Below are 24,315 nucleotides of genomic sequence, written 5' to 3' on the forward strand. Positions count from 1 at the left end.
ATACTAACCTTGATATTAGGTTACATACAGTACTGTGCAAAGGTTTTAGACAGTTAAGTGAGGATGCATTTTAGAAAATAATGCAATAGATATTTTAATTGATTAATTTACAACCTACAGTATAAAGTGCACAAACAGATCAAATTTGTATTTGTGGAGTCCATCCTTTGTGCTTTAAACAGTTCCAATTGTTGTAGCTATGGAACAAGTGGCTACGGAATTGGTGTAGGAAAGAGGGGGTTCATGGAGAATTGGGCTGACTTTTCAGGTGGCTACCGGCTCTATGGAAGAGACATGCTGCATCTAAATGGGGAGGAAGCAGCTCTATTGGGGGGAGAAATGGTTAGAAGACAGAAGGAGCTTTTAAATTAGAATATGTTTTTTAGGGAACTCAGCAAGACGCAGTATGTTGTTCCAAACATCTAGGACAACCATTTACAGTTCTGTGAATTTAGGCCGTCACAGTTGCTACAGTCTCTTCCAGATAGACTCAATGATGTGGAGGATAGGGCTCTGTGGGGATCATAACATCTCTTCCAAGACTGCTTGTTTTCAAGGAAGATAATTCTATATGACTTTGGCTATATGTTTGCTGTCATTTTCCTTTTGCATGAATTTTTAGACTGATCAGACACCTCCCTGATGGCATTGATAAGAATCTTCCTGTACTTTTCAGCATGGAAGAGACCACTAATTTTGACCAAATGCCCAAGTCCAGGTACAGAAATGCAGCCCCAAGCCTGTCAGGAACCTCCACCATGCTTTAGTGTTATCTATAGACTTTCATCCTTATACTCCTTCCCAGGCCTTTGGTGAACAAACTGCATTGTTATAGCGGTCTAGAGAAACTGCTGCCATTTTTCTGCACACCAGTACTTGCGTTTTTGCGCACAGGTGAGTCACTTGGCCTAGTTTCCACATCAGAGGTATGGCTTTTTAACCACATGTCTACCATGAAGTCGATTTCTGACAAGACTTCTTTGGACTGTAGATGGGTGTATCAGGGTCCCACTGGTTTCTGCCAAGTCTGAGCTGAGGATGCCACTAAACATCTACCGATTGCAAAGTCAACATAATGTTTCTTTGATCTGCAAGTTTCCATGGCCAACCACTGTTATTTTTTTCATTCCTCAAGGTTGCCAGTTTCTTTGACCTTCTGCAACAGAGCTAGGTCAGCACATCTGGAAACACCCATCTTCCCTAAACTTCCTGCTTGTGAGAGGCCTTGTGGATGCAATAAGGCCACCCTGTGTCTTGTTGTTGTGCTCAGTCTTGAATTGTTTAAGATTTTTTACCCTAAACCATCTTCAGTGACCTCAACGTGCTAGCAGAACATGGCTTCTCCTTAAGCTGGCAATACACCTATAGATTATCTGCAGATTTGTCAGATGGAAAAAGTGCAACAGATTCCTCCATCTAAGCTGTATGGATGGAGCAATCTCTCACTGGGCCAAGTTCCAGTATCTTGCTAGTCGGCCCCGCTGGCTCTCAAAATACCTGAACAATCTGATTGAATGCAGGCATTGTTCAGGTATTTTGAGAACCAGTGGGGCCGACTAGCAAGATAATGAAGCTTGGCCCAGTGGGTGATTCACAGTTTTGCATAGATGGAGGAATCTGTTGCACTTTTTCCATGTGACCCTAGAAAATCTGCAGATAATCTATAGGTGTATGGCCAGCTTTTTACATTTCTCCTACACAGCTGACTATGTTTGATTTTGATTGTATTTTAACCTATCTGTTGATCATTAGTAGCAGTTTGGTATAATTGTTTAATCATGCAATGGGTCATATGCCTGCAAAATCCTTAAGTGTGTGCAAGTGTAGCTGGGAGAAATAAATAATGTTGTGTTAACAGGAAAAGGGTGAACATACTAAATTTTGAATTTAGCTCATCTGTTTATGCATTTTGTAGGCTATTGAGAAATAAAAACTATAAAATTTTATTATTTTTGAAGCAACCTCAAATTACAGAATTTTTGCCATATGTGCCTGAAATGTTTGCACTGTACTGTATATATTTAAGAACCTGTAAACTTTAAACACACAAGACCCAGAAGTTCAAATATCAAACGGCAGTGGTGGGCTATAAAAAGGACCAATATAAGCAGCCCAGGGCTTATAATTCTGAGGGGGCCCATTCATATAAAAAGTGACAACAACATTGAACAGATTATGGCCGACCTGTGCGTGAATGCCAAACTGAAGCTACATTAAAACAAAATCACAGGCACATGGCAAATGCATAGCTGAAATGCACATATGCTACTGTATAGACAATCTTGACATTTACAAACATCTTCCACACTGCACAGCCAGATAGATGAGACAGGTAGTTTCTAATAAGGCAATTCATCTTTTTTACTGGCCAATTTAGCTTCCTATGTCACCTCTCTACCTTCAGCCTCCACATTAAGCATTGAAACAGAATCAATACCTCTGTTGAGTATGAGTTAACCTGGAAAGCAGTAAGCCAACTGAGTACTAAATCATAAAGTTGAAGGATGACCTAACTGACCAGAAAAGGTGTGTGTATAACAGAATAGCTGGCCAGAGTTACAACCCCATTGGTAGGTAAAACAGTAAACATCTTTTAATCAACAATGTATTTATCTGTTTGCTTACGCACTCAGGTTCTCTGTCTTTCCGAGATGGATAAATACAGACTACTAAAAAAGGTTCAAATACTTACGTTTCCTGGACAGAATGCTGGCCCGGTTGCACTTAGTGCTGGTCATGTGACCAACAGTCTAGACATTTGGTCAAATGAACCATAAAAACTGAAACAGATAGGCACTAATTCATATCTCTAATGGTATCTAAATACAACTATTAATAAATACTGCTACAATCTATAAACCTATTGACATTATAAAAGACTGCACTTCCACTAAAGAGATTCCGGTCTTGTAATCTGCACAACCGCTTGCAGATTAAAAAACAGGAATATCATCCAGATACTATACAAAATTAGCAGACAGACGATGCAAGCACAACGTCCACTAATAATATACCACTCAAAAAATGACAAGGACAACTTTAAGGAGCCAGTGAAAAAGAGACTGATCTATATCATTACTGTTCCATTATATAAAATGGCCAATTGATTGTAAATGTATTTCCATTATATCAACAGTCTATCTCAGTGTCAAAGCTAAGATATACAGCACTTCCCCAGAACAGGGCTGTGTAAAGTTGAAACAATGGTCTTCTACCTTTTAAGTCATACTGGTCTCTCAAGTATTGTATTTTTAATCCTTTTAAATAAAATTAATTGTCTAGTTTTATGCTGCTGCATTTTGTCTCCTTTGTTTCTCAGCACTAACTGAATCTTGGTCTCAGCATGTAGAAACCAAGGTTCTTCCAGGGATGAACAAATCAGTACTGATATCTGCATCCATTAGAGAAATGTAATGTCCCCCTGATGTAAAAGGTCATGCCCAGGAATGTTAAGTGAAGAGATACTTAAAAGGAGAACTATGGGGCCAGGGCTTTTCGCCATAGTTCTCCTAAGGGTAACGGGAGGACACAAACTAGCGTCATCCCATCACCCAAAGCTCAGTATACCGCGAGCAACAGCTCGTGGTATACTGATACGCAGCAGCCGGGACGGATCCCAACATTACTGTCAAGATCCCGCCAGCTGCAGGATTGACAGCTGGCTCTGCCTATCTAGAGACAGAGCCAGCTGTACCCAACCCCTCCCCCGTCTGTTCCTCCAGTCAGCGCTGGAGAATCGGACAGGGGAGGGGGGAATCCCTGCAGGGAGCCGTGAGTGACGGTCACGGCCCGCTGCAGGGATAGATCGAAAAGTGAGCGAGCGGCGGTATGTGTTCGCTTACTTCCCGATCTATTGAGCCGACTTAGGTTGGCTAGAACTATGAGGCTGAGTGATTTTCACTCGCCTCATAGTTCTCCTTTAGGACAACCTGCACACCTTCTCAAACATCCCCATGTATTAAAAAATCACCTGTGTGCCAATCATGCAAATAGGAGCAATCACTGGTTTTCTTATGTGCTAGTAAGTAAATTGTTGCCAATTACCAGCTCCAGTCCTGCCAACATTTCATTTACTCCTACAGGCTGACCAATCCAACGGATCACACCATAGAAAGGTGGGTTTTCTTTAACCTCAGCAAGTGATCCCACCTCAAGGCCATGCAAATTAGAGATGTGGGGCAGGTCTGGTAGGCTGTCTTGCAGGGAAGAATGGTTCATTTCTCCAATTACTGACTGCACAGACAATGAGAGAGGAGTATGTCCCATTGTGCCATTGGTACTGGACATCTTGGAAAGGCTGAAGGGGAGAGAATGGAATCTATTCTCCCCAGGTGAACAGCTGCTTGATGAAGGCTGCAAAGGGGGAGAACAATGTCCATATGATGACGGGGAAGTCTCTGTCAGAGATTTTGCAGAATCTTCAACAACTAGAAAAAACACACATATACTAGTGATTAGCAGTATAATATTCTACATATGAATTTACCAAACATATGTAAATGCTTAGTAGTAAATTAATGTCCTTTCCTCAGTTACATGTAATACAGAATTTGTTTTGCTGTCTAGTCACCCTATTTGTGCTGGTGACCAATGTTACCAGAACAAAAAATTATGATAAATCAAAATCTTACAGTTGTTACCAGAAAATAATTTGAAGGTTAATATTCCAGTGGGGACATCTGTTTTAAAGACAGAGGTCTAAGCCATCGTTCACCCCTTGAACGTTTTGTAGCGCGTTCTACGCTCGACGAACGCTCTACAAAACGCTCAAAAATATAAATCCCATTGTATTCAATGGTCTCGTTCCCACCTTAGCGTATTTCCGCCCGTCCCTAAAGCGCTACAAAACGGCCCACGCCTGAAAAGGTACAGGTACTACTTTGGGCCGGTTTGTTGCGCGTTTCCATTGGGATACAGCCAAGTAGCCTTTGGAAACGCGCAACTTTTTTACCGCGAATCGCGGTAGACAGACGCGCATATGCAATACGCCTAGGTGTGAACGAGACCTAAGAGAGACCTTTTAAGAGATTTCCTCTCCTTTTCTGTCGCATCCCTGGGAGAGGAAGTTGGGAAATGTTTTCCTAGTGAGACACAGAAAAGGAACAAATAAACTAAAAAGGGATTTTAACTAGGGATGCACCGAAATTTCGGCATGCCGAAACATTTTAGCTGCCGAAACATTTCAGCCAAAAATGGTACTTTGGGCAAAATGCACGATTTCTCTGCTCCCTGTTGGGCGCTGCTCTGTGTGCCCCTCTGACACAGAACAGCACCCAGCAGGGAGGAGAGAAACTTTCAGGACGCCGAGCAAGGCACTATCATCATTATCACAGGTGGCCATGCTCTCCTCGGCCTCCTGTGACAAGCAAGTGCGGTGAGGAGACAACACAGGAGGCCGAGCCAGCGGTTGTAAATAATTGAGGACAAAGTAAGCTTACTGCATCCCCAATTATGAATGAATAGTTAGTGCTCTTCATCACTTCCTGTTCATTCATTATTGTGGACATAGTAACTGAAACTATCTGCTCAATTTATAAATGGAATGGAACACTCACTTCCTGATCATTCATAACAAGGGCTGCAGAAAAAGAGATTTAGAACTCTGTGTCCTCAATTTCTTTTTCTATTTCAAAAGTGAAATATCAGGGGTCTATTTAGACCCCTGATATTTCACCAAAGCCCCCAACAGTAAAGTAAAAAAAAAAATATAAAAAAAACATTTAAAAAAGGTTAGGAAAAAAATAAGTTTCAGTTTCGGCCCAACAAATTTTAGTCTGAAAACAAAAAATAAGTTTCAGTCTGAAAATTCCATTTCGGTGCACCTCTAGTTTTGAACCTTTCTTACTCTATCCAAAACCAAAAAAAAAGGTTTTGCGCTAGTAACATGCACTTTAACTTTTATCAGGCTCTTCAGCTTGGCCCTGAGCAGGGTGATATCTGCTCTTCAGTATCGACTTGCAGCAGTATAGTTTGTCACTTTCTTAAAGAAAGCATTGCCCCCCCTCAAGATAAGCAAACACAAAGTTATACAGGAAAATGTAAGGTCTGCCTATATTAAGACCAGCATTAAATGTATTCACGTGTCACAAGGAAAGCACCTAAATGCAATGCAGGAACCACAGAGGAACAGGAAATCTGGCATGTAGGATGACTGCTAATAACATAATTAAGACAAGAGTTTTTTAGAAAAAGAAAAGAACTAATTCGTTCATGTGTAAGCACAAGCTGTTTTCTCCTATATGAAGATCACATGGGTTACTTTTCCACTGCAAAATAACATTTAAAAAGTATCTACCGTTATGTTGGCCATTGAAAGAGTCTCTGTGGTCAAAATAACAAAGATTAACCATGCATTATAAAATAAAAGTCCTCATGTTTAAGAGACACCACTGTACCTTCACAGCGACTGCTTTCTTGCATACCAGAATTTCCTCCTCGTAATGATCTCTCTCGAGCTGTGAAAACACCATTCATACACGTAGTTAGAGGTTTTCAAATGTAGATGTTAGCCAGTACACAGTATATACTACACAGTTATTTTTATTATAAGAATATACAACCTGGTAAGAAGGATGATTCTTTAGATTTGTAGAGTAACTTGCTGCTGTATGAAACACTGCCACTGTTATTTTAACTCTAACACCTGTATGTACCTGTAATGTATTATTAACCAAAGGTCTGTCTATGTATATCTGGCAAAGATTTTAAAACACATATACAGTATCTGTCACTGTCAATAAGTGCCAAAGACTTGATTTCTCCATTACTGCCAGCTAGTGATCATAGACAGTTCCCTTCAGGGATTCAGCTCTTTCTTCTTTTAGTCCTTTTCAGCATATGTGACCTTGCATCCTCCATGACTGTTGAGGGTGGACAAGTTTGCTTGGATGCTATAGGAAACAGTCATATAATTGCTGCAAACACACAACCTTCCCTTATGTTCACAGTGAGATTAGCAGCTTTAACACATGCACAGATGAGCAACTGCAGGCAAGGGGAATTGTTCAGCCTTCAGTTTTCTATAAAGTTAAAAGTTGCAGACTTTGCTATGGACCCTTCTATAGGGTAAGTTGAACTTCACTATATGCAGCTTTTCTGGGTTCATACAGTACACTTTCAATTGTGTTTCCAAAAATGGATCCAGATCAAACAAATATACATTACCCAAAGTACTGTATTTCTTTATATTTTTACCCAAGCACTTACAGTCATCATGTTTCCAAACAGTTCTAACTCTCTCAGCTCTGCTTCCCTGAACTTCCTTTTCAGTACAAGATCACAAGGGGCAGCACAGTCTCCAGCAGCCATCTATCTACTAGCTTGGAGAACGGAGGGGAGAGGAAGGATGAGCAGGGAGGAGAGGAGTGGCTTGCCTTGATGTGGCGGTGTGTTTGTGGAGACACAGACCGCTTACGCACACAAGGGTGACTCCATAGGACCCTGCAAGGGAAAGGAGCCACCCTAAAACAGGATATCAGGGCCAGTGCTCAGGGGATCAGATGATTCTGATTTTTAAACATAAAAAGGAGCAGCATCCATTGTAAGTGATTACATCAGCATTTGAAGTAGCTTAAAAACCTTGTGACTTTAACATCACTAACGGTTTGCTGGCATTCAGCTTTAATATATACAGTAGATGTACTGAGACTCAAGATTCCCCAAAGTCACTGCACATCCAAAGAGCTGTGAGAAGGGGAGCTAAAGAGCTGTGAGAATAATGTATGCCACAATAGCGTGCAATTAGTATAATGGTATCATTTACATAAATCCTTTACAATCACTATTTTACCAATGAATGTGTAGTCACATCTTTTAAAAATGCATCAATGATCAATGTGTTTAGGTAAAAAAAAATTAAAAAAATGTAGAAATCTCAACTATAATAAAAAGTATGTGTTATGGAAAATTGCATTTTTTTTAAGAGAACTCCTCAGCCACCCTGGACCTTTGAGGCCCCCTGAACACATCGTAAATGAAGAAGTATCGTAAGCGCTGTACCTTCTTCCATATACCAGTTGGATTTGCTCTTCGGTTGATGTGGCGTTTCAATCGAGCTACCATTTAAAGTGTAAAAAAATTCTGAACGGTTCCTGCTTCCCGATTCGGAGGTAGATCCTGCTACAGAAAAATGAAAAGGCATGTGTCACGGAATCAGCTTTGAAAGTTTATAATATTAATATGAGCCACTTCCTGAAATGCAGCATTTGTCTATTCCACGGCCTCATATCTAAAGGAAACCTGTACCAATTAGGAGTTGTGATTTCACTATTACTTTCACTTTAGTGGTTACATGTTGTCTGGGTAACCGATTTAAACTAGCATAGGACGGCTCAAATTTTGGCTGAATCCTATTTCTTCGGCCTAAATTTGAGCTGTGGCTGACCCGGCCAGAACCAGATCGACTGAGCTGGGTGGAAAATCATACTGCATCTTGTAGTCACTGATCGAGTGTTAAAATAGCCAGCAGTGAAGATTCCTCCATCCACACTGTTTAGTGTTTTTGGGGAAAATCAACTGATTTCTCTCGCTAACCCCATGGCCTGAATGAGAGAAAATTGAGCCATCTATGCCCAGCTTTAGAAAGCAATGAAGCCTAGGAGAGCCAGGCAGCTAGCTAATGCTGTGAGCTCCCTCAGGGACAAACACTGATGCACATGGATCTGTGTACTTTGTAAAGTGCTGTGTACACTGTTACTATTATATAAATACCGAAAATCATTGATCTCTAGCAAGATACGGTAACTGGGAAGCATTATCAAACACTATGAACATAGCTTGATTCTGAAGTGTAAAAGATATGAGTCACATTAGGTCAACAGAGATTAACCTCTTTTGTGTTAAAGACATGCAATACATAAGCCTTGATCAACCAGAAATAGGTACACTAAACAAAGATTAACCCTAGTCCTCATATAAACATCTTGAAAAGCAGCAATAAGGTTTTCTCTTCTAGGACAACCTCCCAAGCAGACTGGCCCTTCAGTAGAATTACGACCACACGCCTGTCATTCTATTCTGTAATTTTCTGATTACTGCCGTGTACCACTGTTCGGATTCATACTCTTGGTCTTGGTGGCTATTATCATTGTGGAAAATCCAAAGGTTTGCAGTTGTCACTCAAACAAGAGGTGAGGGAAAATCTTCCAGTTGGGATCCCTGTTCCAATGTCAATGAATTCTGGGTTTTCCTTCACTTTGGAGAAACTTCCTCTCACTTCCTGATGTGTTTCCACGGCAAATGTTGGAAAATCTCTTTAAAGAGCAAAACAGAGAGCAAAAAAATACTGACAGTGGTTTTAACCCTACCCTATTCTATCCAAAAGGAAAAAGAAAAAAAGAAAAAGATTAAAAAAAACTGGAACAATAGCAACAAATGTCTTGGTGGTTTTAGGAGCTCCAAAGTATCCTAGACTAGGGACAGTGCTGGCAGAAAGAGACAGGTTCATTTTCTTGCTTCAAGGTGGTTTGCACAATATCAGTAAGAGCCAAAATGGTCTCCGTTAGCTTGAGAGTGATAACAGAAGACCGAAAGTCCTCAGAGATAGGTTCGTCCACCAAGGACTGCAGAAACTTAGCATCAGACAAAGTCTCATTGGCCGATGGCACAGAGGCCACTAAAGCTGTGGGTTGATTGGAAATAGAATCTGCAGGGGTGCACTTGTGGCCATTGCATTCAGTCAGTAAACATCTGTGCTATTTGGCCCATAGTTGACTAAAGTAAAAACCTTAGAAAAGGAGATAATGCGGCCACAGGCAACGGAGCTAGGGAAGATGGTATGGACTATGATACCCGGTGTATCAGAAATGTCTCCCTTGTGCCTAGAATCAGACATGTTGCAACCCCGTAATACAACCCTACTCCGGGTACAAGGCAAGGCCTCAGGTATTCACAAACCCACCTGCTGGTAGCAGGTCAGGTGTAGGATTGGATGATCGGAAATATCCAAGCCATTGTAGACAGGCAGCAGGAATGAACCAAGGATGGGAGTTCCACATGGCTCTTGTAAGCAGGAGCAGCAGTGGGAAGCTAATTCCTCAACACTGAATGATGTTGCAACGCTGGCACTACACCCAGGAAATGATGTCTGTGCCCAATGCCCCAAAGTTAACCCTTTCCACGGTAGAACTGACATAAGGCAAGAATTTTGATGGAGCTCAATGGTCCGAAAAACAACGTAGCTTCCAAAGCATAGCCCAATCAGCCTACTAACAAATTGAGTTTTCAGAGATAGGGTAAGTGTTGGGCCAATGCCAGTGGTTCTTGTTATTGAATCGGGGTATGGAGAGTGCCTAAAGCAGAAACCAGTGCTCAAGAGTCACTTCCAGGCTGGCCTCTTAATGGGGTCTGGGTGCAACACTCAATAGCTAAGCTGAGGAAAGGCCAATCTGGGTAGCTGCCATATAGAAACCAGCTCAAGCAGTGATGTAGTGAGGAATCTTGAGACTGCAAAAAAGCTAGCAAAAACGGTTAGAGTTTTGTCAGCAGGGCTGAAGGAAAGATGTCCATCTTCCTAGGACACTAGGAAAAAAAAAAGAGATGCTAACTTCACCACTTTGGGCATCCACCAGGTATTTGACAGGTATGGGCTGCAAAGGCCTCATAACCCCCCACCCAGTCCTCCTCTGGCTTTTATAATATCTATGGTCATGTTAGAAGATAATATAAATTGCAACACAGTTATGTATATGACAAGAAATCAGTTTTGGTTGTCATATAGCTTTCTAAGTAAGTGTGGCTGCCCAATCTGCTACCTTGAATCTCAACTCTACTTTAAAGATATGGCTAAATTTCCACTTTAAAATCTGTGTTTAACATTCCCAAACTAAAGCTCAGTGGTGCTTTTAAAGGTTCAACAAAGTAGCTTGAAGCGTAATTAAAGCATTGCAAAACCTTCCAACAAGCACGAGCTGAAAGTATAAAGGCAAAATGTTTTTTTTTTTATTTGGATAGAGTGATTAAAGGGTGAGAACCACTGTCGGGTTTTTACTGATGACTGTATGTATTTTTTCAGATTGCCCTGAAACCAATGTCACAGGAACTGTGAGAATAAATAAAAAAATTTTTAGATGCCACCAGAACAGAAATAGAGGGGAAATCTTCCAATGGGGACACGTGTTCTGACACGTGATGATTGCATGAGAGAGGATTTCCCTCACTTTGGAAAGATCTTCTTTCAATTCCTGTTGAATCTACAGGACCCAATGTGAAGGGAAATATTCCTAATTGGACACAGATGGCAAAAAATAAACCCTCCCCTACCCTATCCAAAGTACAGAAACAAAATGTGGGTTTAGATATACTTGAAGCCAGTGTGAAAGTAGGACTATCGTCTCTGAATTGTATGATATCTTCCATCGTAAGGTTGTATAAATAAGGACCAATGTAACAAGCTCTCCGAGACTATGTTGAGAGAACTGCAATGATTTAGAAACATCCCAAATCTCAATGAAAGTTTATAGCACCTAAAGCATTTATCTCAACGTTTCCCAATATACATAGCAAAATAAAACCTCAATTCATCTGAATGCAAAATACATCCTCAGAGATGGAAAGCAAATGCATAGAATTATTAGATATACACCATTATCTAGATTAGTAAGCATACACTCCAGATACCTGTAACCTTTGGTTTGCTATGATTGGATAAGCTTTTTTCACTCCCACATCTTGAAGTAAAGGCAAGTTTTAAAGGCCTCCTTTCTTGGGTTACAGATTCTGCAATAAATAGAAAGAGGTTATGGCATGGTTGGGCACAGTCATAGAAGAGGTAGCCAGTGTCTAACCTTTTTCGAGCCTTCTCTAAACACAGAGCCTTGTTACCATTTTTTAGACACCACTACACCCTGCTGTATCACCTTCCCAATTTCAGCCTGCTCATTAGACAATCAATACACATTACTATTGATATGGCTTCCCTGTTATCCTGACCTTCTGTAATTTACTTACCTATCCTTCCATTTCCAGGACCTGATGCCTGAAATCATGTTTGACTGTAATACTGGCCAATATAATAGAGCCATGTATAAAAAAATAAAATAAAGGAATAAAGCCAGTGACCCAAAACAAGTGAACACGCTTTGTAAATATCCGTTAAGCAACACAACAGTATGGCTGCGGTAAGGCCATTCCGCTACTTTATAAAAGGGGTTCTAAGTGAAGCTAAATAAGGGGAACAGCATACAACTCTTTTCTAAGTAGGCTTGCTGAGTTAATACTTCAGAACATTTCATTATTCCAAGTGTTCTTAGAGTATATCTATGGGCAAAACTATTTTTTTTTAAAGCTTTGGATAGAGCTGGGACGAGTTAAAATTCCTGTTATTTTATACTTCAATTCTGCCCTTTGTTAGACAGATATCCTTTCACGTCCTGTTTTTGGGTTATCAATTTACCAAACAGGAAGTGAGGCAAAATTTGCAACATGAAAAAAAAGATAATACAAAGCTGACAGGGGTTCTATCATCCCTATACTTAATGGTTTCCTGTCTGGTGAAAAGGTTGTCCTTGGGACAGGAAGTGAGGGGAAAATCCCTCTAACAAAGCACCAGATAGCAGTTAGGAGTTCTAATCCTTTCTCATGCTATGCAAAACAAAAAAAAGGCAGTAGATAAACTTTAAAAAAAAGCCCCAGCCTGTGCAAAAATAAAGAAATGCCATTACCCAGTCTGAGGAAAAAGCTGCCTTATCACTGTCAAGCCCGCTCGAAGACAGCTCAGTGTTTTTTTCTCTGGTTCTCAATAGTCATTGATCGCAGTAACTATCACGGATGGCACCGTGCAAAACACAAAGTAGAAGAATATAGGTCACCAGCACTCACGTGGCCCCGAAGAATATAGGTCACCAGCACTCACGTGGCCCCGAAGAATATAGGTCACCAGCACTCACGTGGCCCCGAAGAATATAGGTCACCAGCACTCACGTGGCCCCGAAGAATATAGGTCACGTGGCCCGAAACGCCGGCTCTTTGATTGTCGTGACACAATTGTCCAATAAAAAGGACTTATTCATTTTGAATTATTTTTGAGTGCTGGTGACCTATACTCTTCTACTTTGCCCACTCATTGACATGAAACAAAAACACACCAAAAAAGGGGGTTAAAAATGTGTTAAGGAAGAACTCCAGGAAAACTTTGTTAACCCTTGCAGTGGGCCTACCCCTGCACTGCAAGGGTTAAATGCTCATTTTTGTCTAGGTTCAAAAATAACAAAGTTATAGCCACCCGAAGCGCCAAGCCAGCCGTCACAGCGCTCCCTCCATCCTCTCTACTTCTCTGCTGCAGCACTGTAATCTTCCTCAGCGTCCTCACATCTATTCACTATGTACAGACGTTGATGATTTATGGGACATTAGGCCGCTGCAGAGGAGGGGGACAGAGGCTCTAAGTATCAGTCTAAGAAGAAGCCAGCTCAGAGCATCAGGTGAGTAGAACTTTTTTTTACTTGAACCTAGAAAAAAAAAAAAGAGCAGTTAACCCTTGCAGTGCTGGGGGAAACCCCACGGCAAAGGGTTAATTAAATGTTTGCCTGAAGTTCTTCTTTAAGCTTGCAGCTCAAACTGCTGCATAAGCTTAATTGCCGCGTTTATCGCACGCATTGAAATGAATGTGTGGTAAACAAACACTGCAGAATGCATATAAACGCAAACACAATGCACATTCACGCATGACGCAAGTGCGACTGGAGTCTTAAAACCTGACAGAAGTTCCACTTTACTCACTCCAAAATGTATAAGAACTAAGAAGTTGGTGTTCTACTTTAAATTTCCAGTTAGTAAGGAAAACATTGTGGCACCGAAGAAACGTATGCTATGTATAGTCAGGAAAACCCCTGAAGACTACAGTAATAACCACAAAATAATACATCTGCAGCTGAACTGAAACTTTTAGAATGGTCAGTCTTCTGACAATTGCTTTTTAGCAGATTTTATTCCTGTCCTGTGAAATAAATTATGACCATTTGGATCTTCGGACATAAGTTTGGACACCAAAAAGTTTTGGCTTCAGTTTTGCTTTAAAGGAGAACTATGAGGTGAGGTGAGACGGGGGAGAGGGCAGGTACAGCTGACTGCCTCTAGATAGGCAGAGCCAGCTGTCAATCACGCAGCTGGGTGGATCTCGACAGTAATGTCGGGATCCGTCCCAGCTGCGGCAGTCTCAGTATACCGTGAGCTGTAGCTAGCGATATACTGAGCTTTGGGTCACAGGAGGAGGTTAGTATATGTCCTCCCGTGACCCTTAGCAGAACTATGGGGAAAAGCACTTACCCCATAGTTCTTTTTTAAGCTCTGCTCTGTGAAAGCTGTTCAAGATTTACATAATAAATCATCTTAGGATATGAGACCCTTATTAAAACCATGTGCAAGAATATGGAAGTGGCTGTCAACCAAGTGGTGAAGTAGTTGTGTTATCATGACTACAAGTAGACTTTCCTGTTTGATAGAATGATGTGATGGAAAGCCCTCCATGCTTCTACATGAGCTACATGAGCTCGAATTGTGAATTTTGTTTGCTTGTTCTTTTTTTTTTGTTAGTTCTGGATACAGTAATGGAGGGTTATAACCCTTCTGGGTTTTTTTTTTACCACCTGTGTCCCATTGGGGAGATTTCCCTTCACTTCCTGTCCGATAGCCACAACACAAAGTGAGAGGAAATCCCTCCAGAGCAAGGCAAATTCTGGTGGCCAGCAAGGTCACCAGAACAGAAAAGTCCCCTGGACAAATACACAGGATGAATCTGCCTACCAGGGGCAAAGACCGCATTAAAAACCTTACAGGTGTTCTCCACTCTATCCATAACTAAATTTAAAAAAAAATAATAATATTCATATTGGTCGAGATGGCACCCTATTATAATGATGGGATAATAGGAAGAATGAGGCGATTGGAAGGAGCAACCAAAAGTTCCAACCACAAAAAAGGGTTAAGTTATACATAAGCATATCACAGATTTTGGGGATCCCCAGGGCACTCCAGAAGAAATATAATTCTATGGGCAGGAATCTTGGATTGTCTAATATGCATTACCATGACTACACACATTTTCTTCAATATATGAAAAGTTACAAGAATATGAATTGTTTATAAGATCACCATCATACTGTAAAGGCTCAGCCACACCATATCCAGTGCGCTCCGGCACGGTCCAAGCCCGGAACGCAGTGGATCGCATAGATCAGGCCGGGCCACATTCTGGGGCGGGAAGGGGTGTGGCGGTGCCATTCATGTCAATGGCACCACAGACATGCCCCCCGCCCGCAGTGCGAGCACCCGCACTGGAACGCAAGGTACAGGAATGCCCTCTGCTGCATGCACTATTTTTTATGATCGCACTGCACTGTGAACGGAGGGTATTGCTGTGGGCGATCGCACTGCGGCCAGGGGGAATGCTTGCAGTGTCATTGCCATGAATGGCACCGTCACGCCCCTTCCCGCCCCAGAACGCAGTAATAAATTGCACAAATGTGGGGGCTTCATTTGTTTTTTTCATTTAGGCTTTTAGGCCCTTTACTTTAACCTGGGCAATCAACCAGTAAACCACTTTCTGTCTTACGGTGGCTCCGCTCCATGGTGGAAAATTGGAGCCATCCTTGGACAGCAGCATTGTCAACCTGTAGAGTGGGCACTACATTTAGCTCGTCTTGACTAATAAATAAATGTAAACTCCGGCTAATACTTTTTTTAGCAGAACTCCATGCAGAATAAAACGTAACCCATGCAGTGGGGCTACCCCTGCATTGCAAGGGTTGAGTGCTCGTTTTCATCTAGGGTCTAAAATAACAAAGATATAACCAGCCGAACCTCGGTCCCACCTGGCTGCTAGACCGGTCCCTGCAGCACGTCTCCCCCCCTCCGCTCCAGCAGTCTAAGGATCCGTAAGCCATCGTGTCTAATACAGTCTATTTGATGTGAGGAAGCTGAGAAACATTCCATTGCTGGAGCAGGAGGGGGAGAGGCTGCAGGGACCTAGAGTCTAGCAGCCAGGCGAGCTGAGGTTCGGGTGAGTATAGCTTTGTTATTTTAGACCCTGGACAAAAATGAGCACTTAACTCTTGCAGTGCTGGGGTAGCCCCACTGTAAGGGTTACGTTTTATTCTGCCCGGAGTGCTTCTTCAAATGGTTTGTCTCAACCCTCTATTTGTCACTTTTGCTGGTTTATTCTGTTAAAGAAGTTCATAAAAAACAAAAATGAGAGACTTACTGGCCAGATCACCAGGTGAAACTAAAGGAAAAAAAGAAAACTAATGCAGCTATCACATTTACCAATTGGTAAGCTACAATAAATGACATTTTTGCTTATGGGTTTAGAAACGCTTTAAGTTCCTTTTGCCCCTCCCACGCCGTAACCTGATTGATTACCTTGGCCCATCACTCCCAACCCTAGTCACCATGGCTTTTACTGACAATGTAAATGAAAAACAGTTGTATGCAAGTTGCCAAAAAAATGGCGATATAATTTCAGATCATATCTACACATTCTGAATGCACAGCTGGCCACTGTAACATAAAGCAATGATTTGCATCCACTAGGCAAGAAATCCCCTTTTCTTTTGTGAATTTGTAATCAAAGTAATATGTAAATGCATTCGGTTTCATGAAGACAGTGCTGTACTTTACTCTGGTACAAGAATGTTTGGACCCTAATGTCATGACCTGGTTATATCTATTGAAGCTAGGTGCTAAAAACATTTTAGACCAAGTAAAATATATTTAAAAAAAATAATGAAAATGGTCAATAAAAGTTATGAAGCAAAAGTTAGACAAAGTAATACACAATTTATATTGGATAGAAAAACATATATTGGGCATATTAAAACAGAAACAAATGAACAAAAGGTTTCACAAAAAACATCGCAAAACAAAGTGAAAGTAGTAAGATCCTTAAAGTGACTAAATGAAATAAAACAGAGATAAAGAAGACTGAGTTCCTACCCGGAATGATGTCATTAATGTGCAGAAGGAGAGTACTTTCCACACTGGCAAAGCTACACAGCTGGATTCCATTATATCTTCCATCCCAATTTCCTATAGGGTTGTCCTTTAAAATAAAAAAACAAACATCGGTTATACCCTTTGATCAGATCAAAACCTGTTTGCAGAATGCAGCAGTAGAAGGAGAGAATCAAATAACCTATCCTTGAACAGTAACTCTTTGTAGAGAAATGTGAATGTAGGGTATTTTAGGGCTGGGCACCAAAAAAGAACTAAAATTACAAACTTCCATTTCTGAAATAGTTTATTTTGAGTTAGCCTAACTTGGTTACATCACAGGGTGTACAGTCAGTCCAAGAAGAAAATTTCCACTACCAGCAGTGGTAGTCACATCAAGGAAACTACACATTTCCCAAGAAAAATGCACAGTAATGTAATTAGCTTAAAAAGCCCAACAAAGGAATCTGAATAAAAAAATAAGTCTGCGTTTGTTAAAAAATGTAACAATATCTTCATTTAAAAAAAAAAAAAAAAAACACAAAATACAAAACAATAGCCCTCATTCACACTGGGCTAACTGTCTGCGTCAGAGTACGAACATCCGGACCCGCACGGATGTGAAGTTTAGGTGAGCGTATGACAGCGTACGGCCGCATCCTCCCATAGGGAATGCAGCATCTGTCAATCCCGGGAACGATCCGATACAAGTTAGCTCAGTGTGAATGAGGCCATAGAATTTACATTATACAACAAACAAATAGGTTTCAGGGTAACAGGCTAGGTTTAGGACTGGGTGTGAGCCAGTGTATTAACCCTTTCAAGACTAGGAGTAATCAATACCTTTGTGACCAGATCATATTTTGGAATTTTGGTATTCAATGCTTTATTACGCAGTAATACCTTTTCAAGCCATTTGCAGAGATAAGCAAATTTCCACACCATTTTTAAGAACATGTAGGACATTCATTTGGTAATTTGGTTTTAAAAATACACAAACATTTTTTTTTATGACACGCAGAGAAATGGACAAGAATGCTAAAAAAAAAAGAAGTTAGCTTGTTTAATGTGTAGCTTTTTTGTATAAGGATTACCTAAGCAAATAGATAAGAGTATGATCTGGGGTTGCTTCAGTTGGTCAGGTCTAGGTCCAGCAACGATATGTCCCCAAATAAATGAGTCAGCTGCCATCCTGAATATACTGACTGATCAGGTTTTCTTCACCAATTGATTTTTTCTTCCCTGATGGCACATTGGGCATATTCCAAGATGACAATGCCAGGGTTCATCAGGCTCAAATTGTAAAAAAAGTGGCTCAGGGAGCATGAGACATTCTCACACATGGATTGCCCACCATAGTTCAGACCTTAACTACATTGAAAATCTTTGGCATGTGCTGGAGAAGACTATACACAGTGGTCCGACTCCCCCATCACCACTACAAAATCTTGGTGAAAATGTAATGCAACTCTGGATGGAAATAAATGTTGTGACATTGCATGAGCTTATCGAAGCGATGCCACAGTGAGTGTTGTGATCAAAGCTAAAGGCAGTCCAATTAAATATTAGTATGCAAGTTTTTTTTTTGGCCAGACTGTGTACAATATATTACAGGTATTTATATAGGGCCGACAATTTACGCAGTGCTTTACATAGTGCAAATTCACATCAGTGTAGATGCAGGTTTTGATACATACGTCGGTGCTGTAGATTTTTGTCATGCGGTACACTGCCTGTCACAGAACTCTTGTTTTCCCCACACAGCTAAAACTTCTGTGAGCAGAAACAGAGATGTAACAGGCAGCGGAAAAATATGTTGCTGGGTGCAAACTTTCCTTTCACGATGATGGTTATTCATGGTGATCACGTGATCTGTCACCACTCAGTATGGTGACCTTTCAATCAGACATGATCTCCAGCTGGAAACTGCAATGGGCTGTGGTAGATCAAAGCGATCTCAGAAACTGACAGGACTTTAATGAACGCCCTCCCAGCACAGCGAAGTTGCCGGGAGGACGTTCATTTAACCGCTTCTCAGCCGGCCATTGTAAAGAAACGGCCGGCGAGGTGCTCTCTAGATCTGAGCGGGCGTCTTTAGACGTCCGCTCAGCCACACCCCCTGTGGCGCACGCGGGAAATGCCCGATTTTTAAAAACAGCGATGCCTGTTAACATACAAGCGATCAAGGATCACTTGTATGAGGTCCCGGTATGTGCGCCCCCTCCGCAGCTCCCCCCTTCCCGCTGTCACGCTGGTCCCGGGCTCCGCTGTGCCCGGGACCAGCATAGTGCCACTCTGACAGGGGATCACAGGGAGATCGGTACACAAACTCCCTCCGGTCCCCTCTCCGCTGTCAGAATGCATATTATATTGATGTATAGTTATGTATATTACATCACTTCTGCATTCTTGTGTCACTCTCCAGCTTCAGATGCTGGAGAGAAGCTGATGAAGCAGATCTCTTGCTTCATCAGCTTCTTCAGGGGGGTCCTAGGTGGCATTAGGGGTCTTGGAGACCCAGGATGTCTCCATAAAGAGGACCTGTCACTTCTTTTGCTATCACATAAGGGGGTTTCTTAGCCCCCTATGGGATAGCAATAAAGTTAAGTGAAAAAAAAAAATAGGGAAAAAAAAATTAAAGTTTCCCCCCAAAAAATTTAAAAGTTACACATAAAAAATAATTTTCAAAAAATGTATTTTTTTTAAAGTCCCCACCCCTACGTACACGAATGCAAACAGGCGTTGGGTGCGCATACGTGCGAAAACGACGATTGCGCCCATTACGCCGCACATGTTACATATCGTCGCGAACGTCGGAATGAGAGCAATATCAATCACTTATAACACTAAACTGATGAGCGGTAAAAGCTTTTAAAGCGCCGCCTATGGTCAATTTTGGGTATGGCCGTTTTTTTTGATTTTGTTGGTGCGCGCAATTATAAAGCTTGACATGTTTGGTGTCTATTTACCTGACGTGACCCCGCCTTTTATATTTTGCCAAAAATATGGGTAATAATCATTGTTTCCTAATATAATGAAAACATTTTCAATAATTTTTCCTTAAAATGGTAAAAAATAAAAAAACTCCAGTGGTGATTAAATACCACCAAAAGAAAGCTCTATCTATCCCCAAAAAAATGGTATACAATTTATTTCAGTACAGCGTTGCATGACGGAATAAATCAGTCAAATTAGTCAGTCAAAGTACTGCAGCGCTGAATACTGAAAAATGGCCTGGCCAGGAAGGGGGTGTAAACACCTGGTCTTGAAGTGGTTAAAGTGGGTGCTCAGAAAGCGGTTAAGTAGCACATGGACTGCCATGGCAAAATTATTCATTAGAGACTACTGGACACCATCATTTTATTCTAGCATTAGAATGCCCATACACCTTACAACCATCGCAAGACTAATTAAAAGTGTGTACGATCTGCCCATCTTGGACAGGCAGATCATACTTATGATCATTGAAAGCCCGCCCCGCTGAGGTGCGGGCTTCCGATGACCGAAATGCTGAATGGGCAGTGTGCGCATGCGCACACGGGCACGTTCCGCAGTTGTCGAACGAGCACGTTTTCGTACGATGTCGTTCCGCAGTTGTACGATTCTCAGTGGGTTTTCTAGCATGCTGGTTCGACAAAAGACGTGCGATCGTACAGTAGAAACGTTCGCACGCCTTCCATACACCTTTGCAATTATCGTACGATAATCGCAAGGTGTATGGGCACCTTTATGTTAAAGCACTACTTCAGACAAATTGTTTTTTTTCTTTGTTTTTTTTTTGTTTCAACTACAGCCAAATATTGTTTATCAAATTCAACTGGTAATTTTGTACGGGTAACTGTATCCATTTGAGAGATTTCTCCTCACTTACTGCCTTTGGTGGATATTAAACTTGAGTGGAATTTGAACCACTGTCACGTTTTAAAGGAAAATGATGGGAAGAATGAAATTCCCTCATCCCCATAGTTAGAGCCAACGTATGATACTGCAGCTGTCACATGTCGATTCCAAATCGCTCATTGCCTAGTTCAACATCTTCTCCCTGCAGAGAGTGGTGGCTGTCAGTCACCACTCCCCCTAAGGATTCCCCCCCTCCCCTCTCTATTCCTCCAGCACGGACTGGAGGGACGGAGCTCGGAAGGGGCAGACACAGCTGGCTCTGGCTCTAGAGAGGCAGAGCCAGCTGTCAATCAGGCAGCGGCGTGGATCCCAACATAATCGTCAGGATCTTTCCCGACTGCAATGCAGCTAAGCGATGTGAGCATAAAGAGAACTGGGAGCATAATATAAGGTTTGGCCTTAGTGCTCTTTTAAATTCTTGAAGGAGTGAAAAAAGAGTGGTGCAGGATTCTCAAGACCTCTCATAATTTCACCTTATGGCGTGGTGTTATGGCAATGTACAGTGTCTAAAAGCTAGGCTGGCGGCACCTGCAAAGCACTTCCAAGGCCACTTTGGACAGTGACTGAAGAGAGAGTATGAGGGATTTAATCTCACGTTTAGTGTACTCATTTGTATTAAGATTATAGTCCATCACAGGAGAGAGCTTGGAGTGGTCCAAAAGGAAGGACGGTGTCAGCATGAATTCAGAGATGATTTGAGGATCTACAGCCGAGTGATACACAAATAACCTACATCTTTGTTAATAGTTAAGGTAATTGAATGCATTTTTAAAATTTAACTCATGAGTTTAGTGTCACTTTAAAGAAAAAAAAAGTGTATAATGTACTTTCCTGTGCACCTGCCAGCAGCTGGCATAGAAATGAGTGGAACCATCTGTAGAGCGACTCATGCAAATCTATGGCATCTACAGTCATTGGAAAGCTGATTCTATAGCCAGAGTATACAAGTATGGCCAGCTGTCACATAGCATTGGAAGATAGTTTTAGTCTAAATCCGAGGTCCGAATGTGATAAGAGGGGTGAGGGGGTGGCCAACGACACACATTCTTAAAGTATGCCTATTCTCTAAGAAAGTGTACTTATGTGGCAACAGTAAGCTTGCAGTCTTGAAGTCATCATATCATGATGTAGACATTTCCTAGATAACAGTGGCAGGCTGCTATACAAAGAGAAAGGGAAGATCAAATAGACAGTCTGTATTGTCTTATTTGTGCAAAGAAGGGAATCCCTCTCAACATTTATATACATGTTGCATCCCTGCCAGGAGATTGGAAACTGCAAAATATGAAGATCCAGAGGAAATCCATCTTTGATATGACTACTTGTATGTGTGAAGATCAACTTGCAAAACATCTCAAGATCCCAGAAGAGCTCACAAAAGGAAAGCAGGAGAAAGGAAAAGATTAACTTTATTTGCATACATTGCATGATATACTATATTGGGGGGGGGGGGGGGGGGGGGAGCAGAAAAGGTGTGGGGGGGGGAGTATCAAAACTGGAGCAGACAGATTAGAGCAGTTGCCCTTAGCAACCAATCAGCACCTCTCTTCAGTTCAGTTAAGATTTGAAAATGAAAGAAAGAGAGAAGCCGATTGGTTGCAGTGCACAGCTGCTCCATTTTTTCTCTGCTCCAGTTTTGATAAATTCCCCTCACTGTATTTTCTGCATGTTCCTTTGTTCTTGTTTATTCTTTTCATATAATAAAATAGAGCCTAAAACATTGTTCATGGTCTGTAAACTTAGAGTGGAACCACAGTGTAAAACAAAAAAATAATAATTTGCAAGCAGGCAGACTCTTTATTGCAGAGTTATCTACAACAAAGCAAACTTACCTGCCTGTTCACAATCTTAGCATTTGCAGCTTGGTGCACATTATAAACATAATGCCGGAATATATCAACTCTGGTGCACATGAGCATGAGTTACAGCATGCCAATCTGGCCAATCAGGGTAGCCAGAGATCCCAAACCCGGAGTAAGTACAGGTGATAATAATAATGGCTGAGAAGGTTCTCATTTATCCAGGTCATGTTGAAGCTAGTAGTAGTTAGTCACATTCAATTAGATTTGATCTGTAATGCTGAACAAGTTTCATAGCTTCTCAAAGGCTAAATTCACATCGGTGGTAAAGCCACACTGTTGAGTTGCAGTTTTATCACACCTTCCCCAGCCCCTCGTTTTAATGGTAGCACTGCAGCAACACAGTGCTGTACACATTCAAAAATGCTTTACACATACTAACATATACAGCATGCCACTTTTGACAGGCGGTGCCACTTGTCAAACGTGACAACTGGAATACATGCAATTGCACCGCAAGCGTGTGGGTACGAGATTGTGATGTGGTATTTCAATAGAACATTTTATGGATATAGAAAAAAAAAAATGCATTCAGGAGACAGCCACTGCTCCACCACCCTCTGAAAAGTGAGCCACTGTGGATCACTTTTAATAGTGCGGTGGAGAATGCCGTTCCTCCAAGCCACTTCTTCAGTTTATTTATTTGACCTAAAAAAATTAAACAAAAGGTTTCTGAAAATGTATTTTTTTTAGTTCTGAACATAAAGAAATAATAAAGTAAAAGCACCTTAGTTCACCTTTAAAGCGTACCTGTAGTATAAAAAAAAAAAAAGGAAAAAATTGCAATTGGCAGAGATGTTCAGCACATGCCATTGGGTAACAGGGAAAAGGGGGGGTGGGCGGTTTAGAGCTAAATACTGGCACTGGAAGCTGCCATCACCATACAGGGTGTCTTCTTCATACAGGGAAACCTCTAAGCAATCGATGTAAATGTGAATGAATTTGTTATTATACCTAAATACAGATTTGTTTTTCAGTTAGAGGAGGTAATGGAGGTTCTATCTCTTCCCCACTCTGTTCAAATACAAATAAGTCTCCATGTACCTTTCTTTTAATCTTCTAAGAACCTTGTATTGAAATAAAGTCAAATATTCAAATAAATCTGAAGATACAGAAAAAGGAATTGAAAAATGAAACACTTACCATATCTACTCCGACAAAATATCCAAGGCTCTCTTTCCCAGGCAGGACATCACAGAAAATCACAGTCCCAAATTCCATTCCTTCTCCTATTTTCAGAGACACTCTGGAGTTAATTTCTAGAGGAGGGATTTCTGTCTGGTTATTGTCTACTGGTGATGCATAATCACTTTCTATTTCTTCATCATCTTCCTCACACAGCTCCAATTTATCCAGAGCGACGAACACTCCGCACTCCTCGTCACATCGGAATAACTGTTTTCCCTGGTACGAACCATCTGTAAATCCCTGGCCACGGCCATCTTCCTGATGGGTGGAAAGAAATTAGATATTAGAATGATTCATGTCGTACATACACATCAATGCCTTCAGCGACCTCTTGATATCTTGCATGTGAAAATGGATCTCATTTTTAGTATTGATAATTAGAAAAAAACTATTTTAGGAAAGACAATGTCTGCTTTGGCAGGCCTATACAGCAAAATCCTATTTA

At 41.3% G+C, this 24,315-nt stretch overlaps 1 protein-coding gene across 3 annotated transcripts in view; it reads right to left on the bottom strand.

Moving 5' to 3' along the window:
* The window catches only part of CYLD (CYLD lysine 63 deubiquitinase), a 76,833-nt gene that overhangs the window by 22,664 nt on the left and 29,854 nt on the right, over positions 1–24,315 (bottom strand). For 2 of the 3 annotated variants that reach the window (XM_018563635.1, XM_018563634.1), the window contains 6 exons: positions 23,826–24,128; positions 16,927–17,032; positions 11,617–11,715; positions 7,999–8,118; positions 6,396–6,458; positions 4,045–4,424 (listed from right to left, as the gene is read on the bottom strand). In XM_018563635.1, the coding sequence (XP_018419137.1) occupies positions 4,045–4,424; positions 6,396–6,458; positions 7,999–8,118; positions 11,617–11,715; positions 16,927–17,032; positions 23,826–24,128 (1,071 nt within the window). The remainder of the gene's footprint in view (positions 1–4,044; positions 4,425–6,395; positions 6,459–7,998; positions 8,119–11,616; positions 11,716–16,926; positions 17,033–23,825; positions 24,129–24,315) is intronic. The other variant, XM_018563636.1, reaches the window with a different exon arrangement.

This window comes from Nanorana parkeri, unplaced genomic scaffold (assembly GCF_000935625.1).
Source record: "Nanorana parkeri isolate BGI_ZX_2015 unplaced genomic scaffold, ASM93562v1 scaffold682, whole genome shotgun sequence".
Lineage (NCBI taxonomy): Eukaryota > Metazoa > Chordata > Amphibia > Anura > Dicroglossidae > Nanorana > Nanorana parkeri.